The sequence below is a fragment of the Nicotiana sylvestris genome, chromosome 12, assembly GCF_000393655.2.
Source record: "Nicotiana sylvestris chromosome 12, ASM39365v2, whole genome shotgun sequence".
NCBI classification, from domain to species: Eukaryota; Viridiplantae; Streptophyta; class Magnoliopsida; order Solanales; family Solanaceae; genus Nicotiana; species Nicotiana sylvestris.
The window spans coordinates 34362164-34388488 of record NC_091068.1 but is presented as its reverse complement, the minus strand read 5'-3'; the positions used below and the strand labels follow the sequence as shown (position 1 = coordinate 34388488).

The window sequence follows — 26325 nt, the reverse complement described above, 5'->3', positions numbered from 1 at the left end:
TCAGTGATGGATCGTTGATTAGTGAAAGGAAAGATTTTTACATTTTTTAGAATTGTACTTAGGGTAAAATTCCCCTACTATATAAAGGAGAAACTAATTATTCATTAGAAACATACTGTAACATACATACCAAGACAATATACTTCTGTTTCTGAAAGTTATTCAAAGTTTTTGTTCCTATTCATAAGTTCTTCACAAGTGTAAGCCCGGAACTGAAAGGCAGGCCCTTTGTTAAGCCTTTAATCAAGCCCGGATTCATTCTTAGCATTGGTTTGGTCATTTGTTACGTCTTTTATTTGCTTAATTTAACGTCATAGAATCATTTGTATTGAACTAATCTATGTATCCTTAAAATCGCATATAAATTCAATTGTTATCCGTTTTGAAAGTAAACATATTGTATAGAAAAAGCAGATAAAGTAGTACACTTCTAGACAAGAACTTCCATATAAATAAATTATCTCTTTATTTAAAACTACCCAACAAAACTGAACTAATGACCAGTTATACAAGAAAATGATACTCATGAGAAATGAGCCTTCTTTTCCTTTGTCCTTTGGAAAGTTGGAAATATGTATACACAGCAGTATCTCTATCTTACTTACTGTAATGAGAATCAATTATACTTATATTAATAATCATGCATTAGTATTAATTTGTTTTAAAAACAACTCTTTGGAATGACGGTGCCACCATGTCTGCCATGTGCATTTCTACAGTAGGTTAAAGCTGGCCTTCTCAATCGATAATCCACGAAACTGAGCTTTATATCTTGCAATTTAATACCAGTACATGGAGTTGTATTACTGCAATCTAATTTTATTGCTTGTTGGGTGGATGATGTTCCCTTCACATTCTTGTATGTCACTTCACTCACCTTCACTCCTGAACCCTACATTAAGAACAATCATATGTTCAGAATTCAATATAATAATTATTACGTCTCAATCACAAGTAAGTTGCGGTCGGTTATATGCCTGGTGAGGACAGTTGTCTTCGGGGCAATAGTTTTGATCAATGAGGATGGGGAACCCAACATTCCTCATAACAAGGTTTCTGAACATGAGATTTTTAGCATAGCCATCACTTGGCCTTGCCCATGACTTTATCCTTACACCATTTTGTGTTTTAGTGAATACTGAATTTGCCACTGTTATATTTTGAACTCCTGCTTCGTTATAGCTGTTTGCTAAACTCCCTATGCTGCAAAAGGAAAACCAAATCTTCATGATTTCATTCTTCTTGTTATAAAAAGAAAGGGGGGGGGAGAAATTTTTTTTATTTAAAAAAGAGGGATTTTTACGCAAAATAGTGTGCCAAATATATTGTTTACTTTTTCAATCCATTATACATAAATTATGCATTAATTATATATGAATATACATATACTATACATGAATTATATATAATGTAAATTAGTTAATAGTGTAAAAATTCTTGGTATTGTTAGTATATATAAGTTAAATCCTAGACGCCATACTTTTCCGAACAGAGTATCAAGAAACAAAGGCCCTATTACCATGTTCTGTAATAGCTTTTATTAACGGATCTTTATGCAAACTTTGCTAGCCAGTATATATAAATTATACATTTATTATACTTTTTGGATTATATATATATATATATATATATATATATATATATATATATATATATATATATATATATATATATCCACAGATTATTTTTAATTTACAATGTTGGGTAAATGGTTATTCAAGTTAATTCGTCAAGCAAACAATTAGGTATACCTGATGCCATGTCCAGGGCCACAACCAATCTTCTGAATCAACATATTCATGGAGCCAGGGCCAATGGAAATGCAGTCATCTCCAGTTTGGATGATGCTATCTTTGATTGTAACATCCCTGGAATTCTCCACATGAATCCCATCTGTATTTGGACTTCCACTTGGAGATCTTATTCTCACATTTTGGACTCTCACATGGCTACTATAATCAATTGCCACATTCATTATTTGGCTGTTCAATGATTTCAATCCACTTAGCAGTACATTATCACACCACAAAAATGTTATTGACTGCAAAAAGATCAAGCTAGTGTGAGAAAATATATTGATCATATTATGCAATACATAGTATCAAAATAATATTATAGCAACTTGTAAAGTAATTTTTATTCTTTAATACAACAATGACAACCACGTCTTAACCATAAATAAGTTGGATCAGTTACATGATTCATCATTAACCATGTTTTTCCATTTAAATTCACCTCAGGTAAATATCTTACAAAAATTAAACAAAAATAAACAGTACTAGAAGTTCTCTATATTCTTACTTGCTCAATGGAGTAGTATAGATGTGCTATTTCCATTTTAATCGTAATAATAATTTTACCGAGTCAACGGTGCTATAATTACATTTTGTAAGTTGACTTAAAAAAATAATTACGCCCCCAGCTAGTAATGTAGTAAAATATTATTACAGGCGTTATGTGTTGTAATATTTTAGATGATTTAATTTAATAGTATACAAATTCTTTTACACTGGTATTCTATATATAGAAGTTATACTCTGGTTATACTAATATAAATATAAGGTTAATTAAAGAGGAACCTAGATATCAATTATATACGTACCCTAGCTCCAGGAGGGCAAGAATGACCAGATCTTCTACAAGACCAAAAACCATGTCCTTTAGCATCAATTGTTCCACCATAGACAGAAAGTCTACTTACTTTATAAAACAAAATCCAAAAGCTAGAACCTCCAATCACATTATAATCTGCCGGAGCAACGACAGTTCCGACAATTCGGAACTCAATTCTGCTCCGGCATGGGCCAGTGAATGTCACTGGCCTAATAACGTACGTTCCTCGAGGAACATAAACGTTATTCGGCTTAGCTGAGCTGCAGGCTGCCATCCAAGCACGAAGAAATGGCGCGGTTGAGTCTGTCCTTCCATCTCCTCTAGCCCCAAAACTAACCACATTGTAAGCTAAACAAGAAGGTATTATTAGTAATATGGAAGAAGAGAAAATGAAAAGTTGCAAAGATAGAATTGTATTGAAGTTAGCCATGTTGCTTATGGAGTAATGTGAAGATTAATGTGTACATTTATAGCTTAGTGACTAAAATGTCAATCGTACGTTGCGTACTGAAAATATGTGTAGGAAATTTAGATGAATCCTTGGGAGATGTGTCTCTAATTAATGTAGAAATTTTCAAAATTAGAAGAAAGCTCACGAGATTAAGAATGGTTGTAAGATCCATGAAGAACGCCAAAATTAAAATGCATTTGTTTGAGTAGAACATCAACATGTGAGTTGCTAGTTCTCAAATGCTATAGTCATTATTAGCTTAGCTTTGTATATAGAAAAATATTTAGAAGTGTTAATTATAAAACCGTTTTTAAATTTTAACGAAATTTATGTATTTTTATAGTGATCTCAAGTTGATACTATAAAAATAATTGAATTCCCGTAACCAACACAGTAGATCCACCCTAGTTAATTTGATACGTATACGTACTGATTGGAAGGACAACGAGATTTTAGAATTCTGTGTAGTGTCAGTTCTATGTTAATTGCTGTTGGCTTATACGAATAAAATAAATGTAAAATGAGCATAAGACAAAGTTCTCACCTTTACAATTTGACTATCCTCCCCCACTGATACTTAAGTTGAAAGAAAATAGCTACACAGAGAAGGTCAATAGAGGACATATATATTTTCTTCCATGTTTAGTTTTATGACACCGGCATACAAATTTTCTTTCTTCATGAGACTGTAATACTAATTTAAGAGGAAAATATACATGAGACTGTCATTTATTTTGTCGAAGAAAATAATAATTTAAACTCTAAGTATCGCGTTTTTTGTTAGATTTCATTACACATAAGCCAGCCCTCAATCTCGTCTTAAACTATAATTAAGATGGACAAGAGGCAATTAATTACAAAAAGCTCAGGCAAGAGGAAGGAAAGCAATTAATCAATAATAAATGCATAGAGATTATAGATTTGCGAAGTTAATTAAGTTAAAGATGGGAATATTCTTTTGATTGGTTTAACCGGCGACAAAGGCGAGACTCTAGCATTTTTCCTTAATTAACATTGACATCTGGCATCTTCCACATTTTAATATTCAATAGCCTAAGTAGGGTTGTGATCATGCGTGACGTTCTTATGTTGGATCATCACGGGTTATTACTCATTTCAAATCCTACGAGATCTTATTATGTTGATCATCAAAAATGTTTTTCAGTTTTTATAAGAACAGAATAAAGCTTCTCATTTTCAAGAGAAAGAAAAATTGTAAGAGTTTATATATTCCTTCTTAAAATGTAAACATGTACATGAAGTATATTTATGAAGTAGGAATATGTTGAACTGTACGTTGATGTTGTGTAGATGCGACGTTGCACATAGACTAACCCTGACCTAGCGGATAGTTATGTTAATCAACCACCCATTACACCATCAAGAGTTAGTTGAGAGATGGACAGGATTCTCCCACCCTCAATTATAGGTTTTGAGTTCAGCTTGAAAAAGAAAAAGATCCTGGATAGGGAGCGCTTCCTTTTTTGATGGACCTTACACGAAGCAAAATGCGTAGTTATGACTCCAATGTGAGTACTGAATACCAATGTGAGTACTGAATACCAGGTGAGGAACTCAGACAGAAAAAAAAAAATACTTACTAGTGATTGCTATTTGCGCATTTACAATTTCCTCAATTACTTCTTAATGGCATGTATATGTTCAATGGCATTACATGAATAAGGGTCTGATTTGACCTTCACAGGGGATAGCGAGGAAAATGGGGGTGAATAGGCATTTCACGAAATCTGAGAACAAAGAAGTATTATATGCTATTATTCATTGAATCCTACTCCCTCTTCACATTAAATGACCAATTTGCCTTGGTTACACTCATTGAGGAAATACTAAATTCTAGACAAAAATAGTTAGTATGACTAAACTACCCTTAATTGCAGCATAATTTAATGTGAGGAGTAAAAGACTTTTTAGGGATACGTACATAAGGGTAATTTTGGAAAAACAAATTGAATTTTTTCTTGCTTATATAAATGGACACTTATCTTGGACCAAAATAAAAAAGCAAATTGGTCACTTATTATGAACCAGAAGGAGTATAATATTTACTCACTTGAGCAAGTTAGTTCCCACTCCACACTCTCAAGCATGGGCGAAGGCACACTTGGGTTAGGATGGTCAGTTGACCACTCTTTTATTGGAAAACTACATTGCTTATATAGGTAAAATATTAGGTTTTTAGAGATACATAACATATATTGAATATATTTTGTCGGATTTTTTTACTTATTTCAAGTTTGAACACCCTTAAGAAAATCCTGGCTTCACCACTACTCTCAAGTCACTATGCACTACTATGAAGTCGAGGCATAGTAACAAAAGAAATTGAGCTAATTCATTAGGGTTCGTTTGGTACGAGGGATAAGGGATAATTACTTTCGGTATTAAATTTGAGATGAGTTTATCCCACGTTTGGTTGAAATAAAATTGTGGTATATCTATTCCCAAGATTAGTTATCACGAGATTGTAGTGTTATTTTATCCTTATAGGAGGGTGGAATAACTAATTCCGGAATAACTAATCATGTGAGAATTAATCATAAGATGAAGTGTTTCCCAATCAAACGACCCCTTAAAAGTGAGAAGTTTTATTTTGTGTCTCATACAATTTACACTAGCTGTATGAGGCTCCTTTTGTCTCACAAATTTGTGGACCCCAATCTTATATTTCTAGGTCTACAAAAATCTGGGTCCACAAAATTGTGAGACAAAAAAGTTGACTCATACAACTAGTGTCAGTTGTATGAGACACAAAATAAAATGGCCTAACTCCATAGTGTGCGTTGTTTCTTACGAATGAAAAAGGCAGAATGGCCTAAATGGCACCTATACTTGTCACATTTTGTCATGTCGGTCCCCAAACTTCACTTGTTTTCATCCAGACACTTTAACTTGATCAAAGCCTATATTTTAAGCCTCTTTGACCGTTGACCAAGCACATGTGGCAACAAAATAGTTGAGCTGGACAAAGTGGGTGTAATTCACGCGGACAACGAGCGTGCATATTAAAATTCTGAACAAAAAATAATTAAAATAAGAAGAAAAAATTAATAAAATAAAAATAAAAATAAATTAAAAAGATAAAGATAAAATAAGTCAAAAGAGATATCGTCTCTTTCAGTTCTTCCCCGCAACCCCACCCTCATTTAATTTTTTTTTTCCTATTATCCCCACCCCCACCTCCACCCAACAAATACCGCACCCCTCCCTTTCCTCTTCCCTTTTGGATTATTTCCCCTGTATGTTGCTTCTTCTTCTTCTTCCCCACCACCCCACCCCACCCCAAATCCACCTCCGGCTCTTCCCTTTTCGATTTTTCCCCTTGTATGCTTCTTCTTCTTCTTCCCCACTCCCCCGCTCGTCCCTTCCAACAAAAAAAAAACTCAATCCCTAAAGTCTTCTTAAACATTTATGTATACCTATGGTGTTATTTTTTACTACTCTTGAATCCTGAACAAGTCAAAAATATACTAAAGGGGCAGCGGGTATTAATATACTAAAGGGGCAGCGAGTATTATTTTTCGAGCTAGACGAACAATGGACCATCGAACCTCTTCTCCGCCACCTAACGCCGTCAGCCATGGAAATGGACCATCGAACTTCTTCTCCCACTTTTCGATCTGGAAAAAAACATAATTTTTACTCGGTTTCTTTTCTTTACATATTTTAATTTTATTTCTATAATATAAAAAGGGAAGAATTGGAAGGGGAAAGGAGGAAGAACACGAAGAGAGAGAAGCAAGATGGGCAGGAGAAAGAACGTGAGGGGAGAGAGAAATCAATGAGGGAGGGGATTAGGGAATTAATGTTTGAATTTTAATTTTTATTTTAATTATTTTTAATCTACCATGTGACATGTCATCTACACATTGTTATTTTTTGACGTGGTAGCCAACGTGGAGGAGATTGTATTACACGCATCGGCGATCTTCTGTCATAAGCGTTTATTATACACGATTTAAAGGAGTGTAAGAGTTCAATTGGCAAATTATCAAGTTTGGGGATCGGCATGATAAAGTGGCACAAGTATAGATGTCATTTAGGCTATTCTGCCAATGAAAAAACACAAGTTGGGTTTTCCTATTTGAAGGGTCCTACCGAGGAAGGACATTTACTAATGCAAGTACGTACTAAAAAAATGAACATAACCACATAGGATGCTACTCTGTGATTACAATATAAGACATATCTCATTATTCACTTTAGATTAGTTAAGTCTTTGCTTTATTATTTTCCATGTTGGACTACTTGAGTGCATATACCTTAACGAAATAAATAGGATAAGTAACTACGCTTAATAACGTAACTTTGATTAATACGGGGTCGAATACCTTCTCCACCAATAGAAGCAAATCACTCTATGCAAATTCTTACAACATGGTTACTGTTATGGATAGTTTGTACATTGGATACTACTTTGGATACTACATTGGATACTACATTGGATGCTACATTGGATGTTCATGTTGTGAATAACTTAAAGATTAAATTTCCTATTTTATGTCCATCATCTTTACTTTTTATGCCTATAAAAGGCCATGTAATTGCAATGAAAAATTACACCAAAGTGAAAGAAGAAAACACTTCTCCCTTCTTTCTATCTCTTCTTATTTACATTTTACTGCATTACTTTTATTTTATAACACGTTATCAGCACGAAGCTCTAATTTTATTCTTAACTCCCGCTAAGTTGAGCCATATTTTATTAAGGTATGTATCATTATAATCATCTTATTTATGGCAGTACATATCATATGCTCACTGTTTGCAGATTACTTGTGCGCTTGGGCATCTTAAATAGTTTAAGTACATTGCAGTGATTAAATAACTATTTCCTTCCGTGCTCAACTCTTAGAGGACCTCAAAGTCATCAAACTAGCTATGCACTAATGTCATACTTATAATATTCATGGACTCCCTAGATCAAAACATATCTTTAAGGCATTTTGAAGAACTGTGAGAAATAAATTGACAAGCAATAATTTTATAGTTTAATTACTTTATATTTATTGGAACATATAAATAATGTTAGTCACGTTCAGTTCTATTAACACATATATATCAATAATATAAAGTGAAATGAAACAAGTATGTAATTTCTACTTTATGGCAAGAATAAAATGAAATAGTAGATTGTTAACATGATATAGCTCTATTTTCATTTCTTTTACCTTAATCGTTTTGTTTTCATTAATTGTTTATTATTATAATTATTTCTCTAACTTATTCATCTTTTATGATAGTTTTCACTATGTCAAATTTATCAAAACTTGAATTTGTGGCACTTGACATCACCGGGAGGAACTATTTATCATGGGTTCTTGATGCTGAAATTCACCTTGACGCTAAAGGTCTTGGAAATACTATTATACAAGGAAATGAAGCATCAAATCAGGATAAAGCGAAGGCCATGATTTTCCTTCGTCATCATCTACATGAAGGGTTAAAAACTGAATATTTAACCGTAAAAGATCCACTTGAATTATGGATTAATTTGAAGGATCGATATGACCACCTAAAACTTACGGTATTACCGAAAGCTCGGTATGAGTGGATACATTTAAGGTTGCAAGACTTTAAAACCGTAAGTGAGTATAATTCTGCTATCTTTAAAGTAAGTTCTCTATTAAAATTATGTGGAGACACTATCACAGATGAGGACTTATTGGAAAAAATATTTTCTACTTTTCACGCTTCAAATGTGGTGCTACAACAACAATACCGTGAAAAAGGTTTTAAGAAATATTCTGAGTTAATCACATGCCTACTTGTAGCTGAGCAGAATAATACTCTATTAATGAAAAATCATGAACCCCGTCTCACTAGGTCAGCTCCATTTCAGGAAGTGAATGTTGTAGCAACATATGATAAGTTTGAAAGAAAACAAAATAATTACCGTGGTCGTAGACATGGTCGTAAACGTGGACGTGGCAGGGGGCGAAACAATTATCGTCATTATGGTGGAAATAAATTGGAGAACAATAGGGTTCTCAAATTAATCATTCAAAAGGTAAAGCTAGTATGTGTCACCGATGTGGTATGAGAGGTCATTGGGCACGCATTTGTCGTACGCCAGAATATTTTGTCAAACTTTATCAAGCCTCCCTCAAGAAAAAGAAAATAATGTGGAGGCACACTTGACCTTTCAAAATAATGATGATGAAGCAGGTCTCTCAAATAAATATGATTCTAAGGCACATCTTGCATATAAAGACGATGATTTTGAAGGCCTAACAAATATTACTCATTTAGAAGTTGGGGACTTCTTTGAGGATATTGACTGAAGAACTAATCATCTTACTGGGGAATGAAGCTATAAAAGTTGTTATGTTTATGTTTGCAACTAGTTTATTTTTCTTGAGTGTATTTTCCTAATGCATCATGTGTTGCTAGTTTCTACATTTCTAATGTATTTCTTAATGTTTTTTTCCTGCTTGTCTTTCATATTTCTTATGATGTATTATTTGTCTTTTTTATGAAGAATATGAAAATTCCCCAGTCTTCAGTTGGACTCAAGATTAATAAAGATGATATATGTCTTCTGGATAGTGCTACAACACACACTATTTTAAAAGATAAGAGATATTTCTCTTATTTGGTAATGAAAGAAGCGAATGTTAATACAATATCCGGTAGTACAAGATTAATTGAAGGTTCTGGAAGAGCCAATTTATTACTACCAGGAGGAACAAATTTGGCTATTGATGAAGCACTATATTGTAGTAAATCTCAAAGAAACTTATTAAGTTTCAAAGATATTCGCCAAAATGGCTATCATATTGAGACTACAAATGATGAAAAGATTGAATATCTTTATATTACTACAATAATGTCCGGTAAGAAATATGTGCTTGAAATGTTACCTGCTCTTTCCTCCGGCTTATACTACACAAGTATTAGCAGGATTGAAACACATGCCGTAGTAAACGAGAAGTTTACTAATCAAGATAATTTTATTATTTGGCATGACCGGTTGGGCCATCCTGGTTCTAATATGATGCGTAAAATAATTGAGAATTCACATGGACATGCAATGAAGAATCAGAAGATTCTTCAATTTAAGGAATTCTCTTGTGCTGCGTGTTCTCAAGGAAAATTAATTATTAGACCATCAACTATTAAAGTTAGGATGGAATCCCCTGCATTTCTGGAACGTATACAGGGTGATATATGTGGGCCCATTCACCCTCCATGTGGACCATTCAAATATTATATGGTTTTGGTAGATGCATCTACAAGATGGTCACATGTGTGCTTACTATCAACTCGCAATATGGCATTTGCGAGATTGTTGGCTCAAATAATAAAGCTAAGAGCACAATTTCCAGATTATGCAATTAAGACAATTCGTCTTGATAATGCCGGTGAGTTTACATCCCAAGCCTTTAATGATTATTGTATTTCAACTGGGATAACAATTGAGCATCCGGTTGCTCATGTTCATACACAAAATGGTCTAGCAGAATCATTGATCAAACGCCTCCAATTAATTGCTAGACCAATGCTTATGAGAACAAAACCTCTCATTTCAGTATGGGGTCATGCTATTTTACACGCAGCAGCACTTGTGCGGATAAGGCCCACAAGTTATCATAAAGTCTCCCCATTGCAATTGGCTTTTGGTCAAGAGCCAAATATTTCCCATCTTAGGATCTTTGGTTGTGCGATATATGTTCCAATTGCTCCACCACAACGCACAAAGATGGATCCTCAAAGAAGGTTGGGGATATATGTTGGATATGAATCTCCTTCTATTATAAAATATCTAGAGCCAATGACTGGAGATTTATTTACGACAAGATTTTCTGATTGCCATTTTAATGAATCAGTATATCCAACATTAGGGGAGAAAATAAGCAGCTGAAAAAGAAGATAGATTGGAATGCATTATCACTGTCTCATTTAGATCCTCGAACAAATCAATGTGAACAAGAGGTTCAAAAGATTATTCATTTACAAAATATTGCAAATCAATTGCCAGATGCATTCACTAACCTACCAAGGGTGACTAAGTCACATATTCCAGCTGCTAATGCTCCAATTCGAGTTGATATCCCGACAGAACAATTAATTAAAGCAAATGAGTCTAAGCCATGCTTGAAACGTGGTAGACCAATCGGTTCTAAAGATAAAAATCCTCGAAGAAGAAAAGGAGCAAGTGATCAAAGTGAACATAACACAGAGGTAGTGGCTCAAGAAGAGCCCCAAGACGTAACAAATGATAAGACCTTAGGGGAGGTCCAGGTACCTAAAAATAATGAAAAATGAAGAGATATCAATAAGTTACGTCTCAACCGGGAAAAGATGGAACCGAAATAATATTGTTATCGATAACATTTTTGCTTATAATGTTGCTGTTGAAATAATGCAACAAGATGAGGATCTTGAACCAAAATCTGTCAATGAATGTAGACAGAGAAATGATTGGCCAAAATGGAAAGACGCTATCCAGGCAGAGTTAACTTCACTTGGAAAACGTGAAGTCTTCGGACCCATAGTTCGAACACCTGAAGGCATAAAGCCAGTAGGGTATAAATGGGTTTTTGTGCGAAAACGAAATGATAAAAATGAAGTCGTTAGATATAAAGCACGACTTGTGGCACAAGGGTTTTCCCAAAGGCCTGGAATTGATTATATGGAGACATATTCTCCTGTAGTGGATGCTATCACCTTCAGGTATCTCATAAATATGGCAGTACAAGAAAAACTTGATATGCATCTAATGGATGTTGTTACAGCCTATTTGTATGGATCATTAGACAACGAAATTTTTATGAAAGTACCTGAGGGATTTAAAGTGCCAGAAGCATATAAAAATTTTCGAGAAACTTGTTCAATAAAGCTTCAGAAATCTTTATACGGATTGAAACAATCAGGACGTATGTGGTACAATCGCCTGAGTGAATACCTGTTGAAAGAAGGGTACAAGAATGATCCAATTTGTCCCTGTGTCTTTATAAAAAGGTCTGGATCTGAATTTGTTATAATCGCCGTGTATGTTGATGATTTAAATATCATTGGAACTCCTGGGGAGCTTCCAAAAACAGTAGACTGTTTGAAGAAAGAATTTGAAATGAAAGATCTTGGAAAGACAAAATTTTGTCTTGGTCTACAAATTGAGTATATGAAAGATGGAATATTTGTCCATCAATCGACATACACCGAAAAGATTTTAAAGCGATTCTATATGAATAAAGCACATCCATTGAGTATCCCGATTGTTGCGAGATCACTTGACATAAAGAAAGATCCATTCCGACCTCATGAAAATTATGAAGAGCTTCTTGGTGCCGAAGTACCATATCTTAGTGCAATTGGGGCATTAATGTATCTTGCCAATAATTCCCGACCAGATATAGCTTTCTCAGTAAGCTTATTGGCAAGATTTAGTACTTCGCCAACACAAAGACACTGGAATGGTATTAAACATATATTCAGATACCTCCAAGGGACCATTGATATGGGTTTATTTTATTCAAATGAATCCAAGCCATCATTGATTGGTTATGCAGATGCAGGATATTTGTCTGATCCACACAAAGGTCGATCTCAGACAGGCTATTTATTTACAAGTGGAGGTACAGCCATATCATGGCGTTCGACAAAACAAACTATGGTTGCTACTTCTTCAAATCATGCAGAGATAATAGCCATTCACGAAGCAAGTCGAGAATGCGTTTGGTTAAGATCTATAACTCAACACATTCAGCAAACATGTGGTCTTTCTTCGAAAGAGAATATTCCAACAATATTGTATGAAGACAATGCTGCATGCATAGCTCAATTGAAAGGAGGATATATCAAAGGAGATAGAACAAAACACATTTCACCGAAATTCTTTTTCACTCATGATCTTCAGAAGAATGGTGAAATAGATGTACAACAAGTTCGTTCAAGTGATAATTTGGCTGATCTGTTCACTAAGGCATTACCAACCTCAATATTTGAAAAGCTGATATATAAGATTGGAATGCGTCGTCTTCGAGACATTAAGTGATTTTTCATCAGGGGGAGTAACTACACGCTGCACTCTTTTCCTTAACCAAGGTTTTGTCCCACTGGGTTTTCCTGGTAAGGTTTTTAATGAGGCAGCAAGCAATGCATATTATAAATAACTATGTACATCCCAATATTTTTTTTGTAAGTTTTTAATGAGGCACATTATCTTACATGGACATCCAAGGGGGAGTGTTATGAATAGTTTGTACATTGGATACTACTTTGGATACTACATTGGATGCTACATTGGATGCCCATGTTGTGAATAACTTAAAGATTAAATTTCCTATTTTATGTCCATCATCTTTACTTTTTATGCCTATAAAAGACCATGTAATTGCAATGAAAAATTACACCAAAGTAAAAGAAGAAAACACTTCTCCCTTCTTTCTATCTCTTCTTATTTACATTTTACTGCATTACTTTCATTTTACAACAGTTACTAGTTTGTCAAATTAGTGTGTTCACGTCGTGTATAAACAAGCACGAGGCTAGATAAGCAACACTGCTAACAAGTAGTTTTGGTGAAATGAGTAACCACACATTGGTTTTTCTTTACTTACATATGACTTTATCTGTATAGGCTAGCAATCGAGTCAATTGACTACAGGAAGTAGGGGGTCATGGTTCGAGTTGAATCGGTTTTCCTAAAAAGAAATCAAACCAAGTAAATCGGTTTTTCAAATATTATAACCAAATCAAACCAATTAAGTCGGTTTTTCTTCGGTTTATATCGGTTTTTCGGTTATTTGTCGGTTTTTTCTTAAATATAAGACATACACTACCAAACACATATTCCGGCGATCACATTTTCAATGTAACACTATCAAATCAATTACCCTTTGAGAAATCTATTATTTACCAAAATATATTGATGATAATTGAATCAAATAGTGATGAATAATTTAAGGACTCAGTTTAAAAATATGTTATTTTTAACACAAAATGGATTCTTACACTAAACAAAAAAAAACTACCAATCAAACTAGAATGTAAAGGTAAAGAACTATATTAAAAGTGCAAACTACTAACATTTACCATAAATTTTTTGAAACTTTGTATAACAATATACATATATATAGGTGTAATAATAAATTTGAAACAGTTACTCCTATAGTCGGTTTGATTCGATTTTTTTCTGATTAAAACCAAAATCAAACCAAATTTGATCGGTTTTTAAAATTCAAAACCAAAACCAAATCAAACCAAAAAGTATCGATTTCTTTGGTTGGTTGGGTTTGGTTTTCGGTTTGGTTCGGTTTTTTGGGTTTTTATGAACACCTCTAACAAGAAGTAGGTTTTGTATAATCATGAGCTAGGTGATCTCCATAATACGAGTAATTACTCTTCTTCATCTTGTTGTCAAAGATTTGATTTTAAATATTGGCAATATTTCATTTTAGTTTTGAACATTTCATTCAAATTTGAGGAAAACAACCCCAAGAAAAGTTTGAACCAAGAGTTTGCAATGTCATTGCTGCCTAGCAGGAGAAAAGTTTGACTGCTCGGCTGTGACTTTTGTGCTAATTTGCTTTCTCTTGGCATTCACAAGAACTTTTACATTGTCACATAACTTCGGATAGCTCTCCATAAAAAGCGAAATTAGTAACGCGTGAATAAAGTAGACTACTTGCTACAACAAGTTAAGACACATTAATTGTGTATATAAGTCAAATCCGTCTCCACAAAAAAAAATCCATCTAAAAAGGAATAGGGCAACAGCAGGTAAAAGGGAAAAAACTGACATAGAAGTTGATCTGATAATAAGAAATTGATCAAAGGAAAGCATCCATCTCTACTTAATGAGGCAGACATAAAACATAAAATTACTCTTAACAGATACTTCATCCAGAAAACTATGGAACCAAAATTGTTGAATCAAAACTTCAAATGAGTTTATATGAAATCAGCAGATGATCCCAAACAACCCCACAACCAGTCTACTAAAACTTACTCTTCTTCAGCTATTCTTCCTTTCTCACTCACATAGATACCATCCAGGAACTTACGAATATCTTTGTTCTTCACATGGCATTTCTGTCAAAGAAAAGAGAGGAGTTCAATAAAACAGAATCAAGAATGCAGAATAAAGTGCAGAACCGCATGTCTAGAGGAGTAAAAAGAGGGACTTTTACCTGGTTTATGAGGGCAGCAGACCGAGAAACAAGCTCAATGTCATTCCCATCCAATACCAATTCATCCTTAACTTTCTCGGACCTAACAACAGTAACCCCTTCAAGCATATCGACTTTCCTCACCTGATACAGTGAAAGTAAGAAGTTAGTTTGCTACTTCCTACTGTACATTTTAAATCTAACAAGGCAATGCATCCATGAAAAAACTACTTCCCTCTCTACCAATTTAAGTGAAACTTTTTTGCTTTTCGAGATCCAAACTTCTTAATTTTTACTGTGCATTTACATATTTGAAAACTACGTAAAAATATTACAAGTCACAATAATTAATAAGTCAAAATATTTAAAAGACATAACAAAAAATTTGCGGTCTAAGAGCAACTCATTTGAATCTCGAAATCCGAATAATGTCACATAAATTGGGCCAGAAGGAGTATCAACTAAACTCAAAGGTGGTCAAATTTGTGAGGAACATATCACAGACAGTACCTTTAAATACCACAACAATTCTCAAATAAGAAATGGTTTATATGCTACTGCACGGTGATCCCCACAGCATGCGACAAAATTAGTTATTTTTATGGTCAGATGGTGACCAAAACACACTCAAGAAATCAATATTAATTCGAACAATGTGGCGTCAAATTTTAAACAATTAGCATAAGAAGAAATTAGAAGAACAAATCAATTCATCAAGGAACACTTTCCTACAGCTATGTCTTATGGCAAGAGGCTTCAAATATCTTTTCTTACATTAAAACCAAATCATCCTTCCCTTCATCCATTGATTGCAGTTAAGTACTTTACTCCTACAAATATTTCAATCCAGCTCTCTAGTTCTCTTAGCTATCATTAAATTTATCTACTCATTGAAGAAAAGCGACAGTCCGTCACGAACTACTTGACTTCATAAAACTAAAATTGCAAAAAAAAGAATGGTATTATGACATTGTCCAAGTGCATTCCCTATTGAAATGTTAAGAAACACATTTCAATCATATGAAGGACTTGGAAGCACATTGCTTAATCAGTGTCATTAAAAGCCATTGCTTCGTCGCTTGAAGCGATGAAGCAATGGGTAAGTCATGCGCCTCAAAGGAGTGTGCCCAGTCAGTTCTTAGAAATGCTTTTTGTCACTTTTGTGTGCTTTTCGCTTTTAAAAATAATATGCATAATACAGCAACTGCAATTATATAAAATTGGTATTTCAGAGAATCGCCATCTTCTTTTCTTAAAAAAATGGATGGAGGCTACAAATCAAACATGTAGCAAACATAGACACCTGAAACGTCAAATATTGAAAGATACATATGGGCCACCCTATTAACTCTTATTATTAAGCAGCAAATTAAAGCCAAATAACCTTTACCAGCAAAGGAATTTCACTCAGTAAGACAAACTGTGCAGACATCTTCATTCCAAAACATTTCAAATAGGAGTAGTATTTTACATACAGATTTGAGAATTAAATAGTAAAATGAACCAGAGGCAAAACTTGGAGAAAAACACCAAATCATATTTTAACAGAATACTCAATTAACACCAAATCTGCAAATCATAGCAATATCTCACACACCAAAAGCTACAGAAATTCTAGCAGTTAAATACATCATTTCCAAACGCAATCTCCTAATCAACGTAAATACACCATAGGCACATTATTAAGCAATAGCAAATAAAAACACATTATTACTAAACATTAACATAAAAAATTCAAAAATAATTTTACCCTTTTCTCGCCAAGAAAGTTCCTGATCTCAATAGCCTTGTTCCCACCAGTGATAGAAGCATTGATAGGAAAATGGGCATACACAAAACGCATCTTGTAACGGTACCCTTTAGTGACACCAGTTATGAGATTCTCAACGTGACTAAGTGCAGTGCGAATAGCAGCTGTGGTTTTACGAGATCCAAACCAAGCATCAATCTTGAGCTTTTTCTTTCCAGTTTCTTCATCTTTTATGAGCTGAAAATCAAGATTCAAGTGCTTGAAGTTGCGGGTTAGTTTTCCTCTCGGTCCCTCCACTTCTATTTGCTTTGCTTTTACCTTGATTTTCACCCCATCGGGGATATCCATCGTTTCTGATGAGAGTATAGTCTTCATTTTTGGTGTCTCTCGCTGCTTCTGCCCTCACTACTGCCTACCGGCTTCCTGTGGCTGACCAAAAACCCTAGAGTGGAAAAGTTTACACGTTGGTTTTTATATGAAAATTTCATAGATGTTTGTTTTATTATGGGCCAAATGGAGGTCCAGTTGACGAAAGTCCAATTCATTGTGCATTTTGTACAAATGGCGTGGGTTGGCCGGTTTCTGGCATGGTATTTAAAGCTTAGCCACATTTTCAAATAAGGAAAAGGCCAAATTACCCCTGTACTTTTGGAAATAATTTAAATATATTCTCTGTTTTACTATTCGACCAATTAATCGGATTGTAAAACGGAAGTATCTTTAAAGAACTTTTACATTCTTATACCATATAGAAAACCTTATTACCCTCAATGTTTAAGGTTTGATATAATTACATTTAGTATACCAAATTACTAATTCTATACCATAGTGTATTTTAAGGGTACAATTAATGCAACATATATCCCTCCTTAATTCAAGGTATTGTATATCCCACCCCTCTCACGTTTCTCTCTCCCAAACCCTCACCCTCACCCACGTTTATGTATTATTATTAAACATAAAGTATTGAGCAACGACGAAAAGTATGATGATTATGATGATAAGTATCCGGATTTGACACATTCGTTGTTCGATGAAGAGGATGAATATTTAGGTGATCCAAATGCATCAGCTATAGATATGGTGAGGAATTTCAAAGAGGAAGAAGGACAGATTCGTACTAGAAGACGAGATCGATAATGTGGCTGATTTGTTTATTAGGAAATTCCATAAAAAGATGAGGTTGTAACATGGTCTGTTAATACTAAAATTAGAACTGTTCACTAGGCGTTCGGTTCTTTGAAATCTATGTAGCTTATCAGTTCAGAAATTGATTCCTGGGCTTCCAGAATGAGCATTGCTTTATGTTTCAGTTGTGTAGAATATCCAGAACACAATTCTTTCGGGTTGGAGTTGAAGGATGTTTTAGTTAAATTCATTCATATCTACAAAATCTGTTGTTCCCAGGCTTCCACTAGCTGGACACTCTTCTTTTGCGTTGGAGATTTTTGCATATTATATGTACAAGTTGTCACAAGCTTTAACTTAGCTCCATGTGTTATTTCAATATTTATTCTTCTTAAATCATAAAGATTCGTCCAATCTCATAAATGGAATTTTCGATATAATTGCGTTTTTTGCAGAAGATTTGTAAAAGTTTTAGTCGTTTTTGATTTGTGAAAATAGAAAACAAAGCATCTACAATTAGAATACAAATAATCTACAATTTATCTACAAAATATCTACAAACTGGGTACATTAAATTTTTATATCCCAATTCCCATTAAATTGTAGCATAATTGGAATTTTTGACATAATTGCGTTTTTTCAAGAAGATTTGTAGAAGTTTTAGTCGTTTTTGATTTGTGAAAATAGAAAATAAAGCATCTACAATCAGAATATAAATAATCAATAATTTATCTACAAAATATCTACAAATTGGGTACATTGAATTTTTATATCCCAATTCCCATTCAGTTGTAGTTTAATTGGTATTTTCGACATAATTGCGTTTTTTGCAGAAGATTTTGTAGAAATTTTAGTCGTTTTGGATTTGTGAAAACAGAAAACAATGCATATACAATCAGAATACAAATAATCTATAATTCATCTACAAAATATCTACAAACTGAGTATATTGAATTTTAATATCCCAATTCCCATTGGATTGTAGTTTAATTGGGATTTTCGACATAATTGCGGTTTTCGCAGAAGATTTGTAGAAGTTTTAGTCGTTTTTGATTTGTGAAAACAGAAAATAAAGCATCTATAATTAGAATACAAATAATCTACAATTTATCTACAAAATATCTACAAACTGGGTACATTAAATTTTTATATCCCAATTCCCATTAAATTGTAGCATAATTGGGATTTTTGACATAATTGCGTTTTTTCAAAAGATTTGTAGAAGTTTTAGCCGTTTTTTATTTGTGAAAACAGAAAATAAAGCATCTACAATCAGAATACAAATAATATACAATTTATGTACAATTTCTGCAATATGTCTTCTTCTTCTTCGAGTTTCAATATGAAATTCAGTCAAAACCAAGTCTAATCTTCACCAAAATCCCTCAAAATTGAGATATAAACGCCAAACTATATTCCTGATTATTTTCAACAACACCCAATCCAAACAAATAATGATTTTTGAAAACCCAAATTTGAATTCAAAGCTTTCAAGCTTTTTAATGGCTGTCAATGGTGGAATTGCTGCTCTCTTTTCATTTGCTTTGTATTACTGAATTTTGCGATTGAGAAATAGAGAGAGATGTAGAGAGAATGTCGACGAACTGAGCTTTTTGCAGAACTGATTTCTACAATTTGATTCGAATTTGTTGACGATTTTGTCTTTTTTTGATTTGTGGCTTAAGGAAAAATATCGAAGAACAGAGTTTTTGCAGAAAAGAGTCTATGTAATTTGATTTTAAATTGAAGATATAGGATTTGCGTTTCAAATTTGATCTGAAGGTCGCTAAATCAATTAGAATATTCTGTTTCTGATTTGTAGCGCGCCTAATTAGGAAGATTCAACTACTAATAATTAGTATTTAATGAATGGTGTAATAATTGTAGAAAAACTGTGAACATAGCGAGTAAATTAGAAACTATGTACATATTTGGTAATAAAGTTTCATATATGGTATAGGAAGGAAAAATCTCTATTTTTAAACTCTTTCTAATAGTACAGGCCCATACTTAGATCCTTTTCCTTTTTATATATTGTGCAAACATAATTCGTTTTCAATAATAATTAACATTAGAAGTCTTTTTTGCCTTTTTTCTAATAAAAATTTGAGGTGCGAGCTAATGAAGTGCTTCTTTGTCCAGCTTTAGTAAGTTTGTTGCCATATAGTGATATAGTTAAAGCCCTATCCTTGGAGCAATATTTTGTTATCAGATTCCCTAAATTCTATAATCGAACTTTTCAAAAGCATTAATTAAGTACAAATTAAAAGTTTATTTTGTCATACATTATTTAAAGCCCAACAGTCATGCAAATTCTAAAAGCATTAATTAAGCATATAATGAATGTTTAGTTGACCATTCTTCCTGAAGTTCAACTTTTGCAGTTCAAACTTCAGGATATTCTGGCAATTTTAAATACTTTTAAAAATTTTAAGTGGATTTCGCCCTAAATCTCTTCTAGGTAATCATGTTTTATAGCTGCTAGAAGTTTTTTGTGCACTTATGACTAATTCCTCTAACTGTCTTTCCACTAATTTTTCTTTATTACTAATTGACCTCTAAACTCTTAATAGATATGAGGAAAGTTGATGATTAGAGATTGAATAAGATTAAGAATAAGTTTAATTGAACTAATGTAAAACTAGGGTCTAAAATACCGGAGATTAGAAGATGGAACAATCAAGATATTTGGGCTGAAACGACACTAGAACATTAACAAATTCTTTTATCTTCTTCTCGATTTATATTTTCAATTTTTTTAAATAAAAAAAAAGTATTTCAATTTTTAGATTGCTGATTAGTAAACTTTTTTAACACGTTCTTTTTGTTGATTTAATGTTCCATAGAAGTTAATGATCCAAAGAAGAAATCAAATAGTCACAAATATTGTATATTGTGTAGTGATATGATCATAACTTTTTGTAGGAAAGTTTAAAATGACGAACAGTTTAAAGAGGAGTTATGTGTTACCTCGGACGGCTCTTACTATTAACATTTCCCACTCGCTCCAAACTACTCATCCCTAATTCTAAACATTCTTATAACTTTTTAATCTGTGTCACACGTATATTCTCATGTTTCAACAATGGTACTGTCAAATTATTAGCTACTGTTTGCTTGCAAAAGTGATGTGTTTAACACGTCGTAGCACGCTTATTGAACCTAAACATTTAAGAAATTTTGAGGGCCACTATACATGAAATATCCACTATATATAGTCTATATATAGTCTACTCTTAACTCATTAATGATAATTTATCAAGCTAAAGTGCAGAAAAGATCTCGAAAATCCCAATTTTTGGCCTCTATGGAGAATTTGGTGGATTTAATTAGTAATCTAATCCAATCAATTTGAAGGTTAAAATTCATGTCACTAGATACAAAGTAACATAAATAGGCCACACTTAACACATCTTAGTAATTGTCGCTGATCCTTGGTTGAAATCCCTTTTAGTGAGTGTTTGACTCAAAAGATATTAAAATCTTTTTGAGCAATTCAATCAAAGATGAAGGAGTAAATCGTAGCTGAAGATAATAATATCTAGAATAATAAGCAGAGAGAAGAGAGTAAGTTTCTTTTCATCCAAAGTTTGTACGTTTCACCCCATATCTCCCTATTACAAGATTTTTTCTCCTCTAATATACTAGAGAGGAATTCCTCTTAGCTGTAAAAACGAAAATACAAAGAATCATTTACGGAATATTCTTAATGTCCCCTAAGGGACTTACTCTACTGCAGCGGTCATACTATTTCTTCTTTTGCCTTAAGGTTGTATCCCTTGGGGCGTCGACTCGGAGATACCCGGTCGTTTGTCGTGCTCGTTGTAGGTCGTGGTTGGTCAAATTTGGACCCATACAGTTAGTTCCTCCGCCCGTCGGGGTTGCGACCGGGCGCGTCCTCGATGAGCGGACTTCTTGCCTTCTTTGGAAGAAATTTGACCTGTTGAAATGTTACGACATGGTCAACGGATGATGGTCATCATATTCAGCAAAGCACCAAAGAGTGCACGCTACTGGGAAATGATGTCAGCCTTACGTACATCATCATTACGCAGGTTTTCGAGGCAGGGGATGACGACTTGGCGCTTCGATTCTTGTGCTGATTTGAGGCATGTCGCCTCGATTCTAGCGCCACTCAACCCTATAAATAGGTGAAGGGTTTGATTTTTGAAAAACTTTAGTCATTTCTCTCTTAATAACCTCTTAGTCTTCTTCACTTGTTCGTATATCCTCCTGCTTCTGTTTCCGTTCTTCACCGGGAGTTTTCTTCTTTCTTACTCCCTGCGTTGTTATTCCATTAAACGATATTATGCCGAGGTCTCGTTGTTCTAGTGAAGAGGTTCCTAAAGCCACCCCGTCATCCACGGTGCCTCCTTCCGGCAACAGAGATGTGGTGGTTGAAGAGAGTGACAACCCTCTTATGGTGGGGGAGTTACTACCAAGGCATCCCTTGTCCCGGAGTGACTTCCTCAAAGATCTGCCTTCTACCCCAAACCCCGTGTTTTCTGAGATGGAGCAGGTTCATCTTGATGCCCTCCGTATAAAGTATGACATCCCTGCTCACGTAGAAATGGTTCCAACGGGGAGAGATTACGTTGATGTCCACAGACCTGAGTACTGTGCTTTTTATGAGTATCCTTTCATGATCGGCTACACCCTTCCTCTCTTCCCTTCAGCGGAAGAATTTTGTAGATTTTACCAGGTTTGCCTAGCACAACTTTCGCCGTATACGCTTAAGGTGCTTCTGCTATTGACCAAGTATGCAGAGTTGGCGGAGTGTAACGTTTCTGTCCATCACCTTTTGCACTTGTTCACGCCTGACTTCCTCAAGGATACTATGGTGCATTTGAGGCTTCGTGGTACGAAAGGGCTGGTGGTCGGGACGGATGACCGGGCGAGCCATAAATTTTGGCACGAGTACTTCTTTGTCAAGATCGAACACGTCGTTTCTAACTCCGCCAGATTTCCGGAGCGATGGAACGGAACTCGTAAGTGTCGTCGTTCGTTATGTTCCCCTCTCTTCTGTAATTATTATAACTTTTACTTACTCTCCATTTTGCAGCTATGGGTCATCCGCCTTGCCCCATTGCGAGTATTAAGGATTGGGTAGCCCGCCGGCTACCTCATGCGACAGAAACTCGGACTTGGCCCGTCTTCGTGCAGCGTTATAGCCCTAGAGTTTCCTCAGGTAAATGTCTTACTTACTGCTTCATTGTCCATGCGACCCTGCTTAATAATACGACCTTTTGTGATGACAGGTCGAGGTGCTTCTAGGCGGAGGGCGCCGGTTCCCACTTTTAGACAAGCCGTTGCTACTGCAGACACGTGATTTATTTTGAGCGATTTTGTTCGGAAGTGTCGTCCCCAACCTATTCGTTTAGGAGATTCATCTCGAGTTGTGGCCACGAGGGAAGAGGCTTCTTCGGTACTGGCCTCACATCCTTTGGATGAATCTTCTAATGGGGACGAGCCGTTGGAAAGAAAAATGAGGAGGCTAGAACTGGGGAAGGGCGTGGCTACAGAAGCCGACGGCAGCAGAGCGTCCTGGACCGCCCCGGTGCCTGTATTTATGGCCGATGCCATTTTGTCGGGGAGATCTCCCCAAGTGGAGGGAGTTGGCCTGGGAGCCGGTTCAGTGCGCTCCGTTGAGGGTGGTGCATCGTCTAATGTCGGAGGGCCTCGTGTCGAGGGTGATGGCTCGGGTTTAGATATCGACCCAGAGGATATTAATGAATTTATGGGTCGCCATACCCATGTAGAGGCTAGGATGGACGGGTCAGACCGTCATGTGGTAGTCCTGGGGAACTACAACTTGCTGCTGAACAGCAAGCAGGTGGCGTCAGCCCTCGCTCCTCTATGTGCCGCTCCTGAAAACAAGTTGCTTGGAGCAATGAGCGATGTGGAGTTATCTCAGAAGGTCACTGGTATGGCCCTGCAGGTAGGTGTCTTTCCTTCTCTTTTTGTCATTGGATTGGTGCGATAATCGTCATTTTGAATTTTGTTTCTAACTTCTGCCCTTCTCTTTTGTCAGACCCTCGTCCTAGAGGTGGAGATAGAGCGTCTTAAGAGAAAAAGGATGGGCCTTTACGAGAAGATGTCATCCAAGTATCAGCAGTATCGTGCTAAGCATCGAGCGATGTCTGACATCTATCATCAGGATCCTGAGTTCCAGGTGTTTCGTGAGAGGCTCAAGCAGCGGGAGGATCAATTGGAGCACAAGATAAAGGAGTTGAAGGAGAGGGACGAAGAGCTTGTGAAGGCGGTCGCCCGTAATAGTGAACTAAAGGCCTCCCTTAAGGCGAAGGAGGACGAGCTCGAATTGACCTAGGGGGTGACGGCTCGGAATGCCTAGCTGAAGGTGGCCGATTTGACCGTCGAGTTGATTGCTAAGGTAGCGAAGATTGAAGGGCTCAAGGGCGAGCTGAACATCCGCGCCGATAAGCTAGCGACAGCTATTTCTGAATCGGTATCTTTGGAGGGCATTCTTTGGAGGATGCCCTCCATATTTCCAGGTTGAAACTGACTGGGGAGAGAGAAACCTCTGGTCATCAAGTTGCAGGGCTCGAAGGGCGTATCAAGGAGCTGGAGGCGGAGTTGGCCGCATTGAAGGGACAAATGGCCTTGCTGAGGGCGGAAGAGGCAAGTCGACGTTCTCAACCTTCTACGTCTCGTGCCTCAGCTGATCCGAGTGTGCCCCATCATTTGTACGAGTTGTGGGTCCATGCAAAGGCTCGGCTTGATATGTATAAGGATTTTCATACCGAGGGCAGGGCTACAGAGGCGGAGGTTCAGGCTGTGCATGCCGAAGCTCGTGCAGCTCGTGCAGCTCGTGAGTCATGCGGGTACGACCCCCTCACACGTGACGGGGAAGGCGTCAATTCTGATGACACGAATCACCTTGCTTCAGATTCGTGGTATGAAGATGCTTACCCCGCTGGGGATGATGTGCAGTCTTGGTTTGTATTTACCTTTGTTTAGGAATTTTTGCACTGGTCGTACTTGGGCCTATTTATAGGGGCGAATGTAAATGATATTTTGCTGTAATGTAAAATTTACTTTTGTCGGCTTGTTTGTTTGTTTGTTGTTTTTTCTTTACATTTATCGCACATGATATTGAGCCCTTGGCTATTAGGATGTCGCTTTTGGTGTCATCGAAGTAGAATTCCATCGTAGTTCAAACGAGGTCGAACTTATATTGCCGTCGACGGCCTTATCCGTGGGGATGTTACTTCGAACTGTCATTGAAGTAGAATCCCGTCATGGTTTGAACGAGGTCGAACCGATATTTTCATCGATGGCCTTGGCCATTGGGATGCTTTGAATTGTCGTCGAAGTAGAATTCCGTCGTGGTTCGAACGAGGTCAAACTTAAATTATCGTCGATGGTCTTGGCCATTGGGATGTTGCTTCGAACTGTCGTTGAAGTAGGATCCCGTCATGGTTCGAACGATTGAACCGATATTTTCGTTGATGGCCTTGGCCATTGGTATGTTTCTTCGAACTACCATCGAAGTAGAATCCCGTCGTGGTTCGAACAAGGTCGAACTTAAATTGTCTTTGATGGCCTTGGCTATTGGGATGTTGCTTCGGACTGTCGTCAAAGTAGGATCCCATCGTGGTTCGAACGATGTCGAACCGATATTTTCATCGATGGCCTTGGCTATTGGGATGTTGCTTCGAACTACCGTCGAAGTAGAATCTCGTTGTGGTTTAAACGAGGTCGAACTTAAATTGTCGTCGATGGCCTTGGCCATTGGGATGTTGCTTCGAACTGCCGTCGAAGTAGAATCCCATCGTGGTTCGAACGAAGTCGAACTTAAATTATCGTCGATGGCCTTGGCCATTGGGATGTTGCTTCGAACTGCCATCGAAGTAGAATCCCATCGTGGTTCGAATGAGGTCGAACTTAAATTATCGTCGATGGCCTTGGCCATTGGGATGTTGCTTCGAACTGTCATCGAAGTAGAATCTCATCGTGGTTCGAACGAGGTCGAACTTAAATTATCGTCGATGGCCTTGGCCATTGGGATGTTGCTTTGAACTGCCGTCGAAGTAGAATCCCGTCGTGGTTCGAAAGAGGTCGAACTTAAATTGTCGTCGATAGTCTTGGCCATTGGGATGTTGCTTCGAACTGCCGTCGAAGTAGAATACCGTCGTGGTTCGAACGAGGTCAAACTTAAATTGTCGTCGATGGCCTTGGCCATTGGGATGTTGCTTCGAAATGCCGTCGAAGTAGAATCCCATCGTGGTTCG

The 26325-nt window shown here is 36.1% G+C and overlaps 2 protein-coding genes across 2 annotated transcripts; both read right to left on the bottom strand.

Annotated features, from left to right (window-relative positions):
- Window positions 1–661: 661 nt before the first annotated feature.
- On the bottom strand, window positions 662–3043 carry LOC104225514 (polygalacturonase-like). The gene is made up of 4 exons (XM_009777337.2): window positions 2603–3043; window positions 1752–2041; window positions 978–1203; window positions 662–892 (listed from the first exon to the last, which is right to left on the bottom strand). Exons 1-4 carry the CDS (start codon window positions 3041–3043, stop codon window positions 662–664), a joined length of 1188 nt encoding a protein of 395 aa, XP_009775639.1.
- Window positions 3044–14807: 11764 nt separating this feature from the next.
- LOC104225511 (large ribosomal subunit protein uL6z/uL6y-like) lies at window positions 14808–17470 on the bottom strand. The gene is made up of 3 exons (XM_009777333.2): window positions 16946–17470; window positions 15217–15339; window positions 14808–15118 (listed from the first exon to the last, which is right to left on the bottom strand). The coding sequence occupies exons 1-3, from the start codon at window positions 17318–17320 to the stop codon at window positions 15032–15034; spliced, it is 585 nt and encodes a 194-aa protein (XP_009775635.1). The 5' UTR covers window positions 17321–17470; the 3' UTR covers window positions 14808–15031.
- Window positions 17471–26325: the final 8855 nt, after the last annotated feature.

Bases quoted from the DNA above. Each gene is read 5' to 3' on its own strand.
- LOC104225511 (XM_009777333.2), bottom strand. From the start codon at position 17,320: ATGAAGACTATACTCTCATCAGAAACGATGGATATCCCCGATGGGGTG. The intron at 15,340-16,945 runs GTAAAATTATTT...TCACTGTATCAG, and splicing joins ACTTTCTTGGCGAGAAAAGG to GTGAGGAAAGTCGATATGCT. The intron at 15,119-15,216 runs GTAAAAGTCCCT...TTTCTTTGACAG, and splicing joins CTGCTGCCCTCATAAACCAG to AAATGCCATGTGAAGAACAA.
- LOC104225514 (XM_009777337.2), bottom strand. From the start codon at position 3,043: ATGGCTAACTTCAATACAATTCTATCTTTGCAACTTTTCATTTTCTCT. The intron at 1,204-1,751 runs GTATACCTAATT...TTCCTTTTGCAG, and splicing joins GGCCCTGGACATGGCATCAG to CATAGGGAGTTTAGCAAACA. The intron at 893-977 runs GCATATAACCGA...TTCTTAATGTAG, and splicing joins AAGACAACTGTCCTCACCAG to GGTTCAGGAGTGAAGGTGAG.